Source organism: Lutra lutra, chromosome 8 (assembly GCF_902655055.1).
Source record: "Lutra lutra chromosome 8, mLutLut1.2, whole genome shotgun sequence".
Taxonomy (NCBI): domain Eukaryota; kingdom Metazoa; phylum Chordata; class Mammalia; order Carnivora; family Mustelidae; genus Lutra; species Lutra lutra.
The window spans coordinates 22,022,728-22,036,040 of NC_062285.1; the positions used below are offsets into that span (position 1 = coordinate 22,022,728).

Sequence of the window (13,313 nt, forward strand, 5' to 3'; positions counted from 1 at the left end):
ATGGTTGAAAAGAAGATGAGACTAGAGAAAATAGAGCTGTTGCAGCAGCCCAGAGAAAGGAACAGAAGAGCAGAGAGGATGGAGACTCCAGGGTTTCCAAACTCAAGAGACAAGTGATGTGGTGGAGAAAAGTATATTCTTTGGGGTCAGCAAACTTGTGATCAGATTCTGCATCCATCATTCACTAGTTGTGTTGCTCAGTTAAATTAACCATTCTTGCCTTGATTTTCTCATCTGTAAAATAGGGATAATAATGTTCCATGATAGACTTGCTATAAATTTCTGAATGAGATAATTTGTGTAAAAAACCCAGCATATCATTTTGTGTACAATAAATATTGCAGGGTTAAGGCCCTCCTTCCCCTCCCTAAGTGAAAAGTCTAAACAGTTGATACAAATAGAGGGACTAAGTCCTTTTTTGAAATACTGCTGTTTTGGGGCACCTGGGTGGCTCAGTGGGTTGAGCCGCTGCCTTCGGCATGATCTCGGGGTCCTGGGATCGAGTCCGCATCGGGCTCTCTGCTCAGCAAGAAGCCTGCTTCCCTCTCTCTCTCTCTGCCTGCCTCTCTGTCTACTTGTGATCTCTCTCTGTCAAATAAATAAATAAAATCTTTAAAAAAAAAAGAAAGAAAGAAATACTGTTGTTTTGAGCACATTTTATGTCTTTCCTTGTCAACATACTCCAGCTGGCAAATTCTTAGCGTCAGAGTCAGAAGACAATAGTCAAGAATCAGCTCTGGTCCTTAGTGGCTAGCTAACTTCTGAGCCTGTTTTCTCATGTAGTAAAAGGTGGACAGTAACACCTACCCATCTTACCTCATGGGGCTATTGTGAAGGATCTGAAAATGACTAATGAATGGAACGAGGGATCTGAACGTGCTTTGTGACTTTAACTTGGTTTGTAAGTGGACAAATTTGTCTTAGAATGCTTTCTCTTTCCGATGTCAGTTTCAATTCTTTTTGAAAGGGTCCTTGCTTTCTTACCATCTATACTCTCGTTTGTGTTCTGACTGTCTCCTGTATGGCCCAAACTAACCACATGATGTTTCCATCCAACAATGTTTGATGGTAGCCAAGAGGCAAGAGGACATTAGTGTTCTCATTTTGACATCAGTTTGACTCCCTCTCAGCTATGGAAATATGCGATTTCAAAAGCTGCTTTCCTTTTGTTCCACTCCTCTTGTGGCCTCTGTGACTTCTTAGTTCTCCCTTAGCTGCTTGCCTACCAGTCCCAGAAGCCAGATCTGAGTGTTGAAGGATACCCATGGTCTCTAGCTCCCTTTTGAGGGCAAGGGTTTTTGTCTTTAACTGAGGTTGAGCACATATGACCCTGTAAAGTTCACATTTAACCATCATTGGTTAAATGTGAACTTTACAGGGTCATATGTACTGACCCTGAGAAATTAAGTTCAGCGTCCTCACAAGGTGCTGAATTGTCATTAGCAAAACAAGTGTCATCTAACCATTAACCACAATATCCTACATATGCAGAACTCCATTTTTCAATTTCAGAAAAGTCAGATGAAGTTTGGAACAATAGCAGGAAAAATAGACAAATATAAGAACAATGGAGGCAAAAAAAAATGATGACAAGAACTTGGTTTTGCTCAGTAACTTCAGATAAAGTGTGTCTTAAATCTGGTATCTAAAAGAAGTCATATGTAAAGGAAGAAATGAAGAGACTAGAAATAAAGAAAAATAGAAATATCATAAGGAAAATTTCATGAAAATTAAAATGACAAAGGGAATGGCAGTGGGGAATTGTTTCTTGAAGAATTCTAGATTGGTATTAACCAAACACTCATTCAGCAAGAAAACACATCACTTCTCTTTAATAGAAAGAATACTCCCTTGGGAGTCAGGACTCCTAAGCACTAAATGGGTTGTGCCATTAACTAGTTGTGGGACTCTGGAAAGATCACTTAACCTGTCAGGACTTCAATTTTCTTACCTATAAAACACAGAGGTTGGATGCTGCATGAGACTGAGCCAGGGATCATGTTCACTGTATTTGTTTTACACTCATTGGCTAGTGAGGTCCTATTGTTGGCATCTTTTCCAACTCTGCCTCCCATGACATAGCATTCGTAGTTTGAAATCAACCGTAGCAGGAATCTTACACCATGGAAATCACTAAATGCCACAAATCAGTGCTTTTTTTCCTCTTCTCTGAGAATCGATTGTTAAGTTTACTAACACACCATTACTAATGAGCTAAGCCATTCCATTTTAAGCTAAAGTTCTCAGCTGAGGTGTAACCTCTGTGTCTGAACATCTCTCACTATATCACTACTATGACTATATCCCCACTGAGATCTAAACATTAGTGCTGAATGCAACTCTTCCTGCTAACAGATAGTAGGGCAAGAGAAGCAGAAGAATTCCATGTACCACCCCCTCACCCCTACTCCCCGCTTAAGCTTGGGCTCCTGGCCCCTCGAGGTATGATGTGGGTACTCCCAGCATGGATGATGCGGGATGCACTATGGAGGTAAGAGAAAGTGTTCTGAGTTATAAACAAACAAACAAACAAACAAACCACAGAAAGTAGGGAGACCTTTCTGTGGGTTTTCTTCATGGGTTAGGACCCAAGGCAGCTGGTGCAAGGGGTATGGGAATTCAAATACCCTTTGTTCTACTGCTTTATTCTGAAGCAGTAACTAACCTCTGTCCATGTGCTGTGTGAACCAAGAAAAGGTAAAAGCAGAATTATAGCCTTTCAAGTTAGAGAAAAAAAATTTGGAAGGGGCTCCGTTACCCATTTTTTTTTCAAATTCTCTGAGTAAACACATCTTTAGCACCTCCCTGCTTCCCCCATATTTGTGCCTAAGAAGAGGAAGACATTCATCAGAGCAAGGCATCCTGCTGTCTCAAGGAGGGAAACTTTCCTAAGCAAATTGAGAAACATTTCTTGCCCCAAAACGTTGAGTCAGTTTAAAGAAAATTAGTACCTATGCTGCCCAATATGGTGGCTATCAGCCCTGAGGGTCTATTGTACGCTTGAAATGAGGCCAGTCTGATTTGAAATGTGCTCTAAGTACAAAATATATACTGGATTTGGAAAATTTAATGTTTAAAAAAATCAATATAAAAATATCTGCATATATTTTATCCTGACAAAATGATCAGGTGATATTAGTGATCTTCACTGAAAATATTTTGGATATATTGGGTTAAATAAAATATATTCATAAGAATCAATGTCACCTGTTTCTTTTTACTTTTTTAGCATGGCTACATAATTTAACCAATGATGTGGACTGCCTGGGTTAGAATCCAGGTCGCTTACAGAGCCCTCGAATTGTTCATTGACATTCTGTTTGAAGACCTTCAGTGACAGCGAACTCACTCCTAAGCAGACTATCCTATCTAAGACAGCACAACTCTTAGATTTTCACTGGTCTTAGTTTTAACCTTTGGGGCCCTGAAGCATACATTAATTCCCTGCCGCAAGACAGACTAGCAAGACAAACACTGTGTTAATGTCTAACCCCCAGCCTGTGGTCTCCTCCCACTTGGGTTAAGCATCTCCTCCTCCAGCACCCCTTACTCACTGAGAGATATGCTTTGTAGCCAGCAATAAGGTAAAATATCTTTTCAGGCTCCAGGAACCTCAGCACGATTCCTTGGAAAATCTCTCCTTTAAATGCTTAATATACTGCTTTTATTGGATAATTCGTTACTGCTGTGGGAACAAGAAGTCACTACTTTTAATAGCTAGCACTTGGGAAGCCTTCCTATGGGCCAGACTATGTTCTAAACATTTTCCATGTTGTAACTCATTGAATCCTTGCAAAAACTTGGTGCAGGTAACATTATACCCCCCCATTTTATAAACAGGGAATCTAAAACACAGATTAATTAAGTAGCTCCCTGGCAAGGGCAGGGGTCTTTCACTTGAGCTTTTGTACTCACTACTACTTCTTTTTCCTTTTCCTTTCTTTTTTTTTTTTTTTTTTTTAGTAGGCTCCACACCAGCATGGAGCCCAGCATGAGGTTTGAACTCACCATCTAAGATTAAGACCTGAGCTGAGGTTAAGAGCCGGATACTTAACTGACTGAGTCACCCAAGTGCCCCCCATATAATTACCACTACTTAATGCTCATTATGATTTAATGTTTTCTGTGGTCAGCACCCTCTCTGGAAGTCTCCTGGTGGTGGGCATTTCTGTCTTACTGGTGTGCCCCAGTCCCGCCCGCACCATTACATGGAGAGTGTGGAGTGCCCTTAGAACAGAATGAATGCACACAGATGACCTGTGCTCATTTGGGAGAAAAGAAGAGAGATCAGGAACCAAAGTTCAAAGTTGAGATCCCTTCGATCTCATTTCAAAAGGGAAAGAAAATTCTAATGGGTACTCTCATTCTGAAGTTAAACAGTCTGAGTCTAAAAGGACTAGAAAAGAAAAGGGAGACTCAACAATGTCTTTAAGAATTGAAAAGCTATGATTCTGTTCCTCGTGAGTAATCACCAGTCTCCAGGAAAAAAAAAAAAGGGAAGAAAACAAGTGTAAATCAGTTTGAACAACTTAGAATACTGATGAACTTTGTAGCTGTAAAAATCTATGGATGATTAAAACGTTTTTTCACAGAAAGAGACGCGTTGTGAAAACCTCATGGAATCTGTCCTTGGAGGATGATCTATGACCCTGTCCTTAGACCCACCATGAAGAAAGAGAGCAGTGCCGCCCTCCTTTTGGCCAAAAATATTCAGAAGATATTTCTTGGTGCTTAGACAGGAATATTGTGAATTGAAAACCAGAACAAACTACAGAGGAAATGCCTCTAAGAACAGAACAGGAAAGGAACCATGGGACGTGAAAGAAGTCAGGAGGAAACAGGGGTTCTTTGGGGCTGAGGGGGAAGTAGCACCTCTGGCCTGAGAAGCAGCCTCCCTACTCCATGTTCCCGGCTTCCAAGAGGAGGAAAACCGTTTCCCCCGCAGACCTGCAAGTGCAGGGGACTTTTGCTTTCCTCCTCACCACGGTATTAAAAGGAATCCATTAACCTTGACCCAAAAGGGAAGGTGTGCCATCTCCCCCAGGCCCCAAGTCAGAAAGCTTCCGCTTCAGTCAACTTACCCAATAGCTGTACAGCGACCGGAATGAGAGGGAAGAAAACCAGGAGCAGGGACAGCCTCATGTCCCACAGTTTATCCTTGACTTGCACTAATGGAGAGGAGCGGGGAGGAAGAAACCAAAACAATGCAGGCACCCAATCACCCCTTCCCCTACTCTGGTCTCCGAGCTGCCCTGCTGAAAAGAGGTGTGGAGGAAGCTCTCACTTTTAAAGGGCTTCTGAAATTAAGGAAAACCTCCAATAAGGAGATATCCTGTCACATGATGGTATTTGGAAAAACAGGAATTCAAAGTTACAACTTTGCTTTGTAAGCTAACTTCTGAGAAGAGCAGACACAGAGGAAGGGAAGAAAGGGACACATGTGGGAGAGGGGTGAGGAAGGGAGGGTGGCGAAAGGGTGATGGTGAGAAACGCAGAGCCAGGCTGGCCCGCAGAGAAGGGGAGAAGTGAAACAGCTGTGTGGCTCAGGGCTGGCTCACAAGGGGCTGTGTGAAAAGCAAACAGGAGGCCATTACCTGGCCTGGAAAGTTGGGCTTCCCTCGGTGAAGCAGCTGAGCCAACGGTCCCTCAGCAGACAACCTCACTGTAGAGTGACAGAAATGGCAGCACTAAAAAGGACAGTTTTGTGCTGGAAACGTTTTCTCAAGGGCTGAAATGGATTCCCCTCATTTTGTATACTCAGTGCTTGGAGTGTCGTGTTTTTTTTTCTTAGCTTCAAAAGACACCGTTCTCACAGAGCTTTGTTCCTTCAGTCAGAAGAAAAGTGAGAGGCTAAACCTAAGAGGGAATCTCCTCCAGGCTAGGAAGCAGATAGTTCTAGAAGGCTTTCTCTAGAAAGTTCTCCAGAAAAACAGAGAAAACAGGGATAAAAGATTTGTACTAAAGCCTCGAAGCCCAGCCTCAACCATACTCATCCTCTTCAACTTCAGAAAGGTCCTCTTAAAGGAGAAAATCTGCTTACTTAGTCACAAGGATGTATATTCATTACATGATGGATGGAATTCTTTCTTTAAAAACAAAAATGGGAGCAAATGGCTCCGTTGGTTAAGCAACTGACTCTAGATCTCAGCTCAGGTCTTGATCTCAGGGTTGTGAGTTCCAGCCCTGCACTGGGCTCCATGCTGGGTGTGGAGCCTACTTAAAAAAATAATGATAATTTTAACAATAAATAAAAATAAAAACAAAATGTTCATTAAATACAACATTAACCCCTAAACATCTACTGTTATTTTTCAGAAGTAAAACATGGATTAAGAGTATCTTGAGGCAGATATCAGTAATTAGATAGCCAACCCACACCTGGAACATGGTTAAAATTAGCAATTCAAAATGAAGCTGCTAGAAACATTGCATTTTTAAAAAAAAAATTTTTTAAGATGTTATTTATTTGAGAGAGAGAGCTAGATAGAGAGCATGAGCAGAAGAGAGCGGAGGGGCTGAGAGGAAAGAGAGAAGCAGGCTCTCCAGCTGAGCAGGGAGCCTGATGTAGGGCATGATCTCAGGACCCTAATATCATGACCTGAGCCAAAGGCAGACACTTAACTGACTGAGCTACCCAGGCACCCCTTTTTGTAAAATTTTACATGAGTAGTTTATCATGAAGTAGCCCCAAAATTGACTATTTTTGTGAATGTTATAAAAGTTAGAAACTGCTTCCTAGGAAGAAATATGATATAGTCTCCTCACTGATTTTTTAAAACATTCTAACTTTAAGATTATTCAGACAGGATGCCAAAGGTGATAAAAATGTAGGGCACAGGACAAAAGTTTGTTGTTTTTGTTTTTTCATTAAGCTAAGACTTGACTGACAGAAAAAGTTGGTTATGAAACAGAACAGATAAAACAACATGTTTGTTTCTGAAACACTGTTTCACTGATTTATCACATACACAAAAAAGATATTTTAAATGAGTCATTCATGGCTTTTAGATATAAATAACTTACATAAATACAAAAAATTTGGCCCAATTTAGATGTATATCAATTTCAGAAGCAAAGAAAATATAATTATATTCTCTTTACACTCACCCTCAAAGTTTTTTGAATTACACAAATGTGTCACATGGCCAGTCAAAATCAATGGTAAATCTGTGACTCCAAAACAAAAGGGATCCAATTGTCCCACAAAGAATTTACCTCAAGGCCTTGACCTTATTTTTTTTTTAAGATTTTATTTATTTATTTGACAGACAGAGATCACAAGCAGGCAGAGGCAGACAGAGAGGAGGAAGCAGGCTCCCCACTGAGGAGAGAGCCCAACTCGGAGCTCAATCCCAGGACGCTGGGATCATGACCCGAGCCGAAGACAAAGGCTTTAACCCACTGAGCCACCCAGGTGCCCCAGGCCTTGAACTTATTGAAACAAAAATATATCAGTCTAGAAGAGGTAGACAGGCAAAAAAGAAATGCAACATTTGGGAGAGTGACATCACAGAGGATGGTGGACTGGGAAACTCTAGGAATCCATCATCTCATCTCAGCAACTATTGAACTGGCAGCAACTGTCTGAAGTGACTTCTGGAACTCTGGGCTGTAGTAGAAACTTTGAAACACCCAGTGGAGAACTGGCAAATTTCAATGAATTTCAACATTTCCCTAATGGTAGTGGCTACCATCCTCTATCCCCAATCTTTGTGGCTGGCAGTGTTAGGGTGGCAGACTGATTTTCCAGTGTAGCTTGCTAGAGTCAGAGTGGACAATAAAGACTTTGTTCTTCAAAATATCAGAGTTGTGGGTTCTGAAGACTGACCACTGCTTTTAATTGCTTTCAACATTTATATTCAACATAGTACTAGAAGTTCTAGCTTGAGCAATTGGGCAAGAAAAAAAAAAACAATTAAAAGTATCAAACTAAAAGGAAGTAAAAGTGTCTCTCAAGAAGTAAAATTATTGGGGCGCCTGGGTGGCTCAGTGGGTTAAAGCCTCTGCCTTTGGCTTGGGTCATGATCCCAGGGTCCTGGGATCGAGCCCTGCATCGGGCTCTCTGCTCCACGGAGACCCTACTTCCTCCTCTGTCTCTGCCTGCCTGTCTGCCTACTTGCGATCTGTCAAATAAATAAATAAAATCTTAAAAAAAAAAAAGAAGTAAAATTATTGGGGTGCCCGGGTGGCTCAGTGGGTTAAGCCTCTGCCTTTGGCTCTGGTCATGGTCTCAGGATCCTAGGATCAAGCCCTGCACCAGGATCTCTGCTCAGGAGGGAACCTGCTTTACCTCTCTGTCTCTCTCTCTCTCTCTGCCTGCCTCTCTGCCAACTTGTGATCTCTGTCAAATAAATAAATAAAATCTTAAAAAAAAAAAAGAAGTCAAATTATCTCTTTTCACAGATGGCATGATTTTATATGTGGAAAACCCTAAAGCTTCCACCAAAAAAATTGTTAGAGCTAATAAACAAATGAAACACAATTGAAAGATACAAAATCAAAACACAAAAATCAGTTGCATTTCTACACTATCAATGAAAAATCTAAAAAGGAAGCTAAGAAAAAAAATTCCACTTACAATAGCATCAAAAAGAATAAAATACTTAGGAGTAAGTTTAACCAAGGAAGCAAAAGACTTATACAATGAAAGCTATAAAACAGAAATTAAAGAAGACCTAAATAAATGGGAAGATATCCTATGTTCATACAATGGAAGACTTAATATTATTAAGATGACAGGATTACCCAAAGATTTCTACAGATTCAGTGCAATTTCTATAATAATCCCAATGACATTTTTTGTAGAAATAAAACAAAATCACAAAAATCACATGAAATCTCAAGGGATAGACAGAACAATTTTGAAAAAGAATATAGTTGGAGAACTCAATTCATACTTCCTGATTTCAAAATTTACCACAAAGCTATAGTAATCAAAATAGTGTGGTGCTGTCATAGGGGAAACATAAAGACCAATAGAACAGAATAGAAAGTCCAGAAATCAATTCTCACACATGTGGCCAATTGATTTTTCACAAGGGTGCCAAGACCATTCAGTGGAGAAAGATAGTCTTTTCAATAAATGGTGTTGGGAAAACTGTATCTCCACATACAAAAGAATGAAATTGGGCCTTTACCTTATACCATATACAAAAATTAACTCAAAATGGATCAAAAACCTAAAGTCAAGAGCTAAAACTATAAAACTTTTAGAAGAAAACATCAGGGAAAATCTTCATGCCATTGGATTCAGCAATGAGTTTTGGGGAGTGGAGGTGGATAACACCAAAAGCACAGACAATGAAAGAAAAAAATAGATAAATTGGGCTTCAAAAAATTTTTTTTAAATTGTACATCAAAGGATGCAATCGAAAAAGTGAAAAGACAATCTAGAGAATGGGAGACACTATTTGCAAATCATATATCTGATAAGGGATTAATAACCATAATATATATAGAAGTAGAAGTCAATAGCAACAACAACACAATCAATTTTAAAAATGACAATGAGCTTGAGCAGACATTTCTCCAAAGAAGACACACAAATAGCCAATAAGCACATGAAAAGATGTTCAACATCACTAGTCATTAGGGAAGCACAAACAAAACCACCATGGCATACCACTTCACACCCATTGGTATAGCTGCTATCAGAAAATGAAAACAGAAAATAATAAGCAATGGTGAAGATGTGGAGAAACTGGACCCCTTAGGCACTGCTGGAGGGAACATAAAATGATATAGCCACTGTGAAAAATAGTTCAGCCATTCCTCAAAAAGCTAAACATATCATTGTCATATTATCTAACAATTCCACTTCTAGGTATATATTCAAAGAACTGAAAACAAAGATTAAAACAGATATTTTTTGTACAGCAATGTTCATAGCCGCATTGTTTGTACTAGCCAAAAGATAGAAGCAACCCTATTCACCTATCAGCAGGTGAATGGATAAACAAAATGTAGTGTTTGTCATACACACACAATGGAATATTCAATCATAAAAAGGAATCTGATTCCTGCTATGACAAGTACAACCTTGAAAACATTATGGTAAGTGAAATAATCCAGGCACAAAAGGGCACATATTGTATGATTCCACTTATATGTTGTATGTAGAACAGGGAAATTCATAGAGACAGAAAGAATAGAGGCTACCAGGGACAAGTGATGAAGGGAAAGTGAATTTTATTGTTTAGTGGGTACAGAGTTTCTGTTTGAGATGATGAAACCTTCTAAAAATAGGTAGTGGTGATAATTATACAACATTGTGAACATACTCAAAGCTCCTTAATTGTACACATAAAAAGGGTTAAAGTGGGAAATTTTATGTTACATATATTTTATTACATTAAAATAAAATCTGTTACCATATTTTTCTACTAAGTTTTGGTTCTGGTTTTTGCTTAACTGTTGATGATAGTGGTAGCTTTTTTTTTTTTTAAGATTTTATTGATTTGACACAGAGAGAGAGAGAGAGATCACAAGAAGGCAGAACAGCGGGGAGAGGGAGAGGGAGAAGCAGGCTCTCCACTAAGCAGGGAGCCTGATGCTGGGCTCAATCCCAGGACCTGGGATCATGACCTGACCTGAAGGCAACCACTTAACCCCCTGAGCCACCCAGGGACCCCAATAGTGGTAGCTTTTAACTAGCACTTCCTTCAAGCTAATGAAGTATTTCTATAAAATTAAGAAAATCCTTACTTTTTTAATTGCCAAGATAATTGCTGAACTATTTGATTTCCTCCTAGACATTCTCTTTCCCAAGCATCACGTACTTCACACCCACTCAATTCCATAAAAGATGAACTTGGTGACTCTTTTGCCCTGAAACAGTTCCAAGAAAATTAGCTCAACACATTTTTTGTAAACTGTTCTATCATTTTCCATGGTTAAAACTGGCAACTGAGGGACGCCTGGGTGGCTCAGTTGGTTAAGCAGCTGCCTTCGGCTCAGGTCATGATCCCAGCGTCCTGGGATCGAGTCCCACATCGGGCTCCTTGTTTGGCGGGGAGCCTGCTTCTCCCTCTGCCTGCCATTCTGTCTGCCTGTGCTCGCTCGCTCTCCTCTCTCTCTGACAAATAAATAAAATCTTTAAAAAAAAAAAAAACTGGCAACTGATTCAGAAGTTTGTTTTAAGCAAGACTATCTTTTGATGGGCAAATTGGTTCAAATGGTATCAAAATAATTATGACCCAGAAAAAAAAGAAGATATAATGATGCAGCTGAGTATAAACTTAAAAATTTAAAGGATTGGGGCACCTGGGTGGCTCAGGGGGTTAAGCCGCTGCCTTCAGCTCAGGTCATGATCCCAGGTCCTGGGTTCAAGCCCCACCTCGGGCTTTCTGCCCAGCAGGGAGCCTGCTTCCTCCTCTCTCTCTGCCTGCCTCTCTGCCTACTTGTGATTTCTCTCTGTCAAATAAATAAATAAAATCTTTAAAAAAAAAATTTAAAGGATGGAACACTGTTTCTTTATGTTCTTATTCCTCACATGTTCTGATCTTTACCAAAATATGTCAAAATACCAGTAATGCATTTGCAGTTTACTAGAAAACAATTGCCTTACTGCAATAAAAAAAAATTATTGTACTGGATTATTTATCTAAAATTTGTCTTCAGATAGAATAGATTGATCACAATTTACAGTATATATATGCAGATTATTTGAGGGCCTGAGTTTTACAGTTCTCCAATTGGTGTTATGTTTTCTTTTGTTTGGCACTGCACACATTTTTATAATAAACTTATTTAATTTTACAAAATAACTTAATTAGAATGTTATTTGACCCATTTAATATTTGGGAAAAAAATGTAAGAATAAGATTAAAAATGTACTTTATGGTCTGAAAACAACCAAGACTTTATAGTTGGAAGCCAAAACATAAGAACATTAGATTTCTTTTCCAGAACTACACAAATAGGTAATGTTACCTATCATATTTAGCAATATAGAATGTAAATGTTATATCTATTCACTGAAATATTCTAGAAATTCTACTCTCTTAGGTATCTAAATCTTAAAGAAAAAAGGAAAGAAATACACTGTAGAGAAGGAAGAGATTTCTGGAAAATCTATTAATATTTTAATTTCAATGCATGAGAAATTATGATTTTTTAAATAGGCACATCCTGAAAAATTAAGATTTATATATATAAATGAAAACTTCACAGCAAATATTATTACAGTAAATATTATCCTGAACACATATAAAATCATTTTTTATATATTTAAGGCTACATTGCTTTTTTTTTAAGATTATTTTTTAGGACACTTAGTTTACAATAAAATTGAGAGGAAGGTATGGAAATTTCCCATTTACTCCCCTGCCCTCACATGTACATAACCTTCTCCATTACAGTCATCCTCTGTATTCTGCCTGTTCATCTTATATTGTCTCTGTAGTTTTGCCTTTTCTAGAATGTCATATAGTTTGAATCATACAGCATGCAACCTTCTCAAACTGGCTTCTTATATTTAGTAATATTCAGATAAGTTTCATTCATGGCTTTTCCTGGCATGTTAGCTCATTTCTTTTTAGTGCTGAATAATATTCCATTATCAGAATTTCCATAGTTTATTTAACTATTTTGCCTACCTATTTACCTGCAAAAGGACATCTTTCTTGCTTCCAAGTTTTGACAATTATGAATAAATAAAGTTGCTAAAAATAACCACATTCAAGCTTTTGTGTTGACATAAGTTTCCAGCTCCTTTGGGTAAATGACAAGAAGCCTGATTGCTGGATGGTATTGTAGGACTATGTTTATTTTCATAAGAAACCATCTTTCTATCTTTCAAAGTATCTATACCATTTTGCATTCCTGTCATCAATGAACGACAATTTCTTCTGTTCCACATCCTCCGCAGCATTTGTTCTCGCCAGTTTTTTTTGATTTTGGCTCTTCTAATTGAGGTGTAGTGGTATCTCATTGTAGTTTTAATTTGCATTTCCCTGATGACATATGATCTGGAACATCTCTTTGTATGTAAACTTGCCATCTGTGAGGTGTCTATTCATTTGGTGAGGTCCTTTTCCATTTTTTAATTAGGTTGCTTGTTTTCTTTTCTTTTTAATCTAAATTCCATAAGCCAACAACATATAGTACATCATTAGTTTCTGATAAAATGTTCAGTGATTCATTAGTTGCATATAACACTCAGTGTTCATCACATTACGTGCTTTTCTTACTGCCCATCACCCTGTTACCCTAGTTCCCCACCCACCTCCCTTTCTGCAACCCTCAGTTTGTTTCCCAGAGTCAAGAGTCTCTTGTGGTTTGTCTTCAGGGTTGCTTGTTTTCTTAGTGTTGAG

At 38.8% G+C, this 13,313-nt stretch overlaps 1 protein-coding gene across 4 annotated transcripts in view; it reads right to left on the minus strand.

Annotated features, from left to right (window-relative positions):
• MRC1 (mannose receptor C-type 1) overlaps nucleotides 1-13,313 on the minus strand; it is a 122,579-nt gene that overhangs the window by 98,040 nt on the left and 11,226 nt on the right. The window contains exon 3 of one of the 4 annotated variants that reach the window (XM_047741190.1): nucleotides 10,705-10,827. The exons of 2 other annotated variants lie outside the window; for them this stretch is intronic. Coding sequence is in view for 1 of the 2 variants with exons in the window: in XM_047741188.1 (XP_047597144.1) it covers nucleotides 5,082-5,142 (61 nt within the window). In the remaining variant the exon portion in view is untranslated. Of the gene's footprint in view, nucleotides 1-5,081; nucleotides 5,315-10,704; nucleotides 10,828-13,313 lie in introns of those variants that run through there. One more of the 4 variants, XM_047741188.1, reaches the window with a different exon arrangement.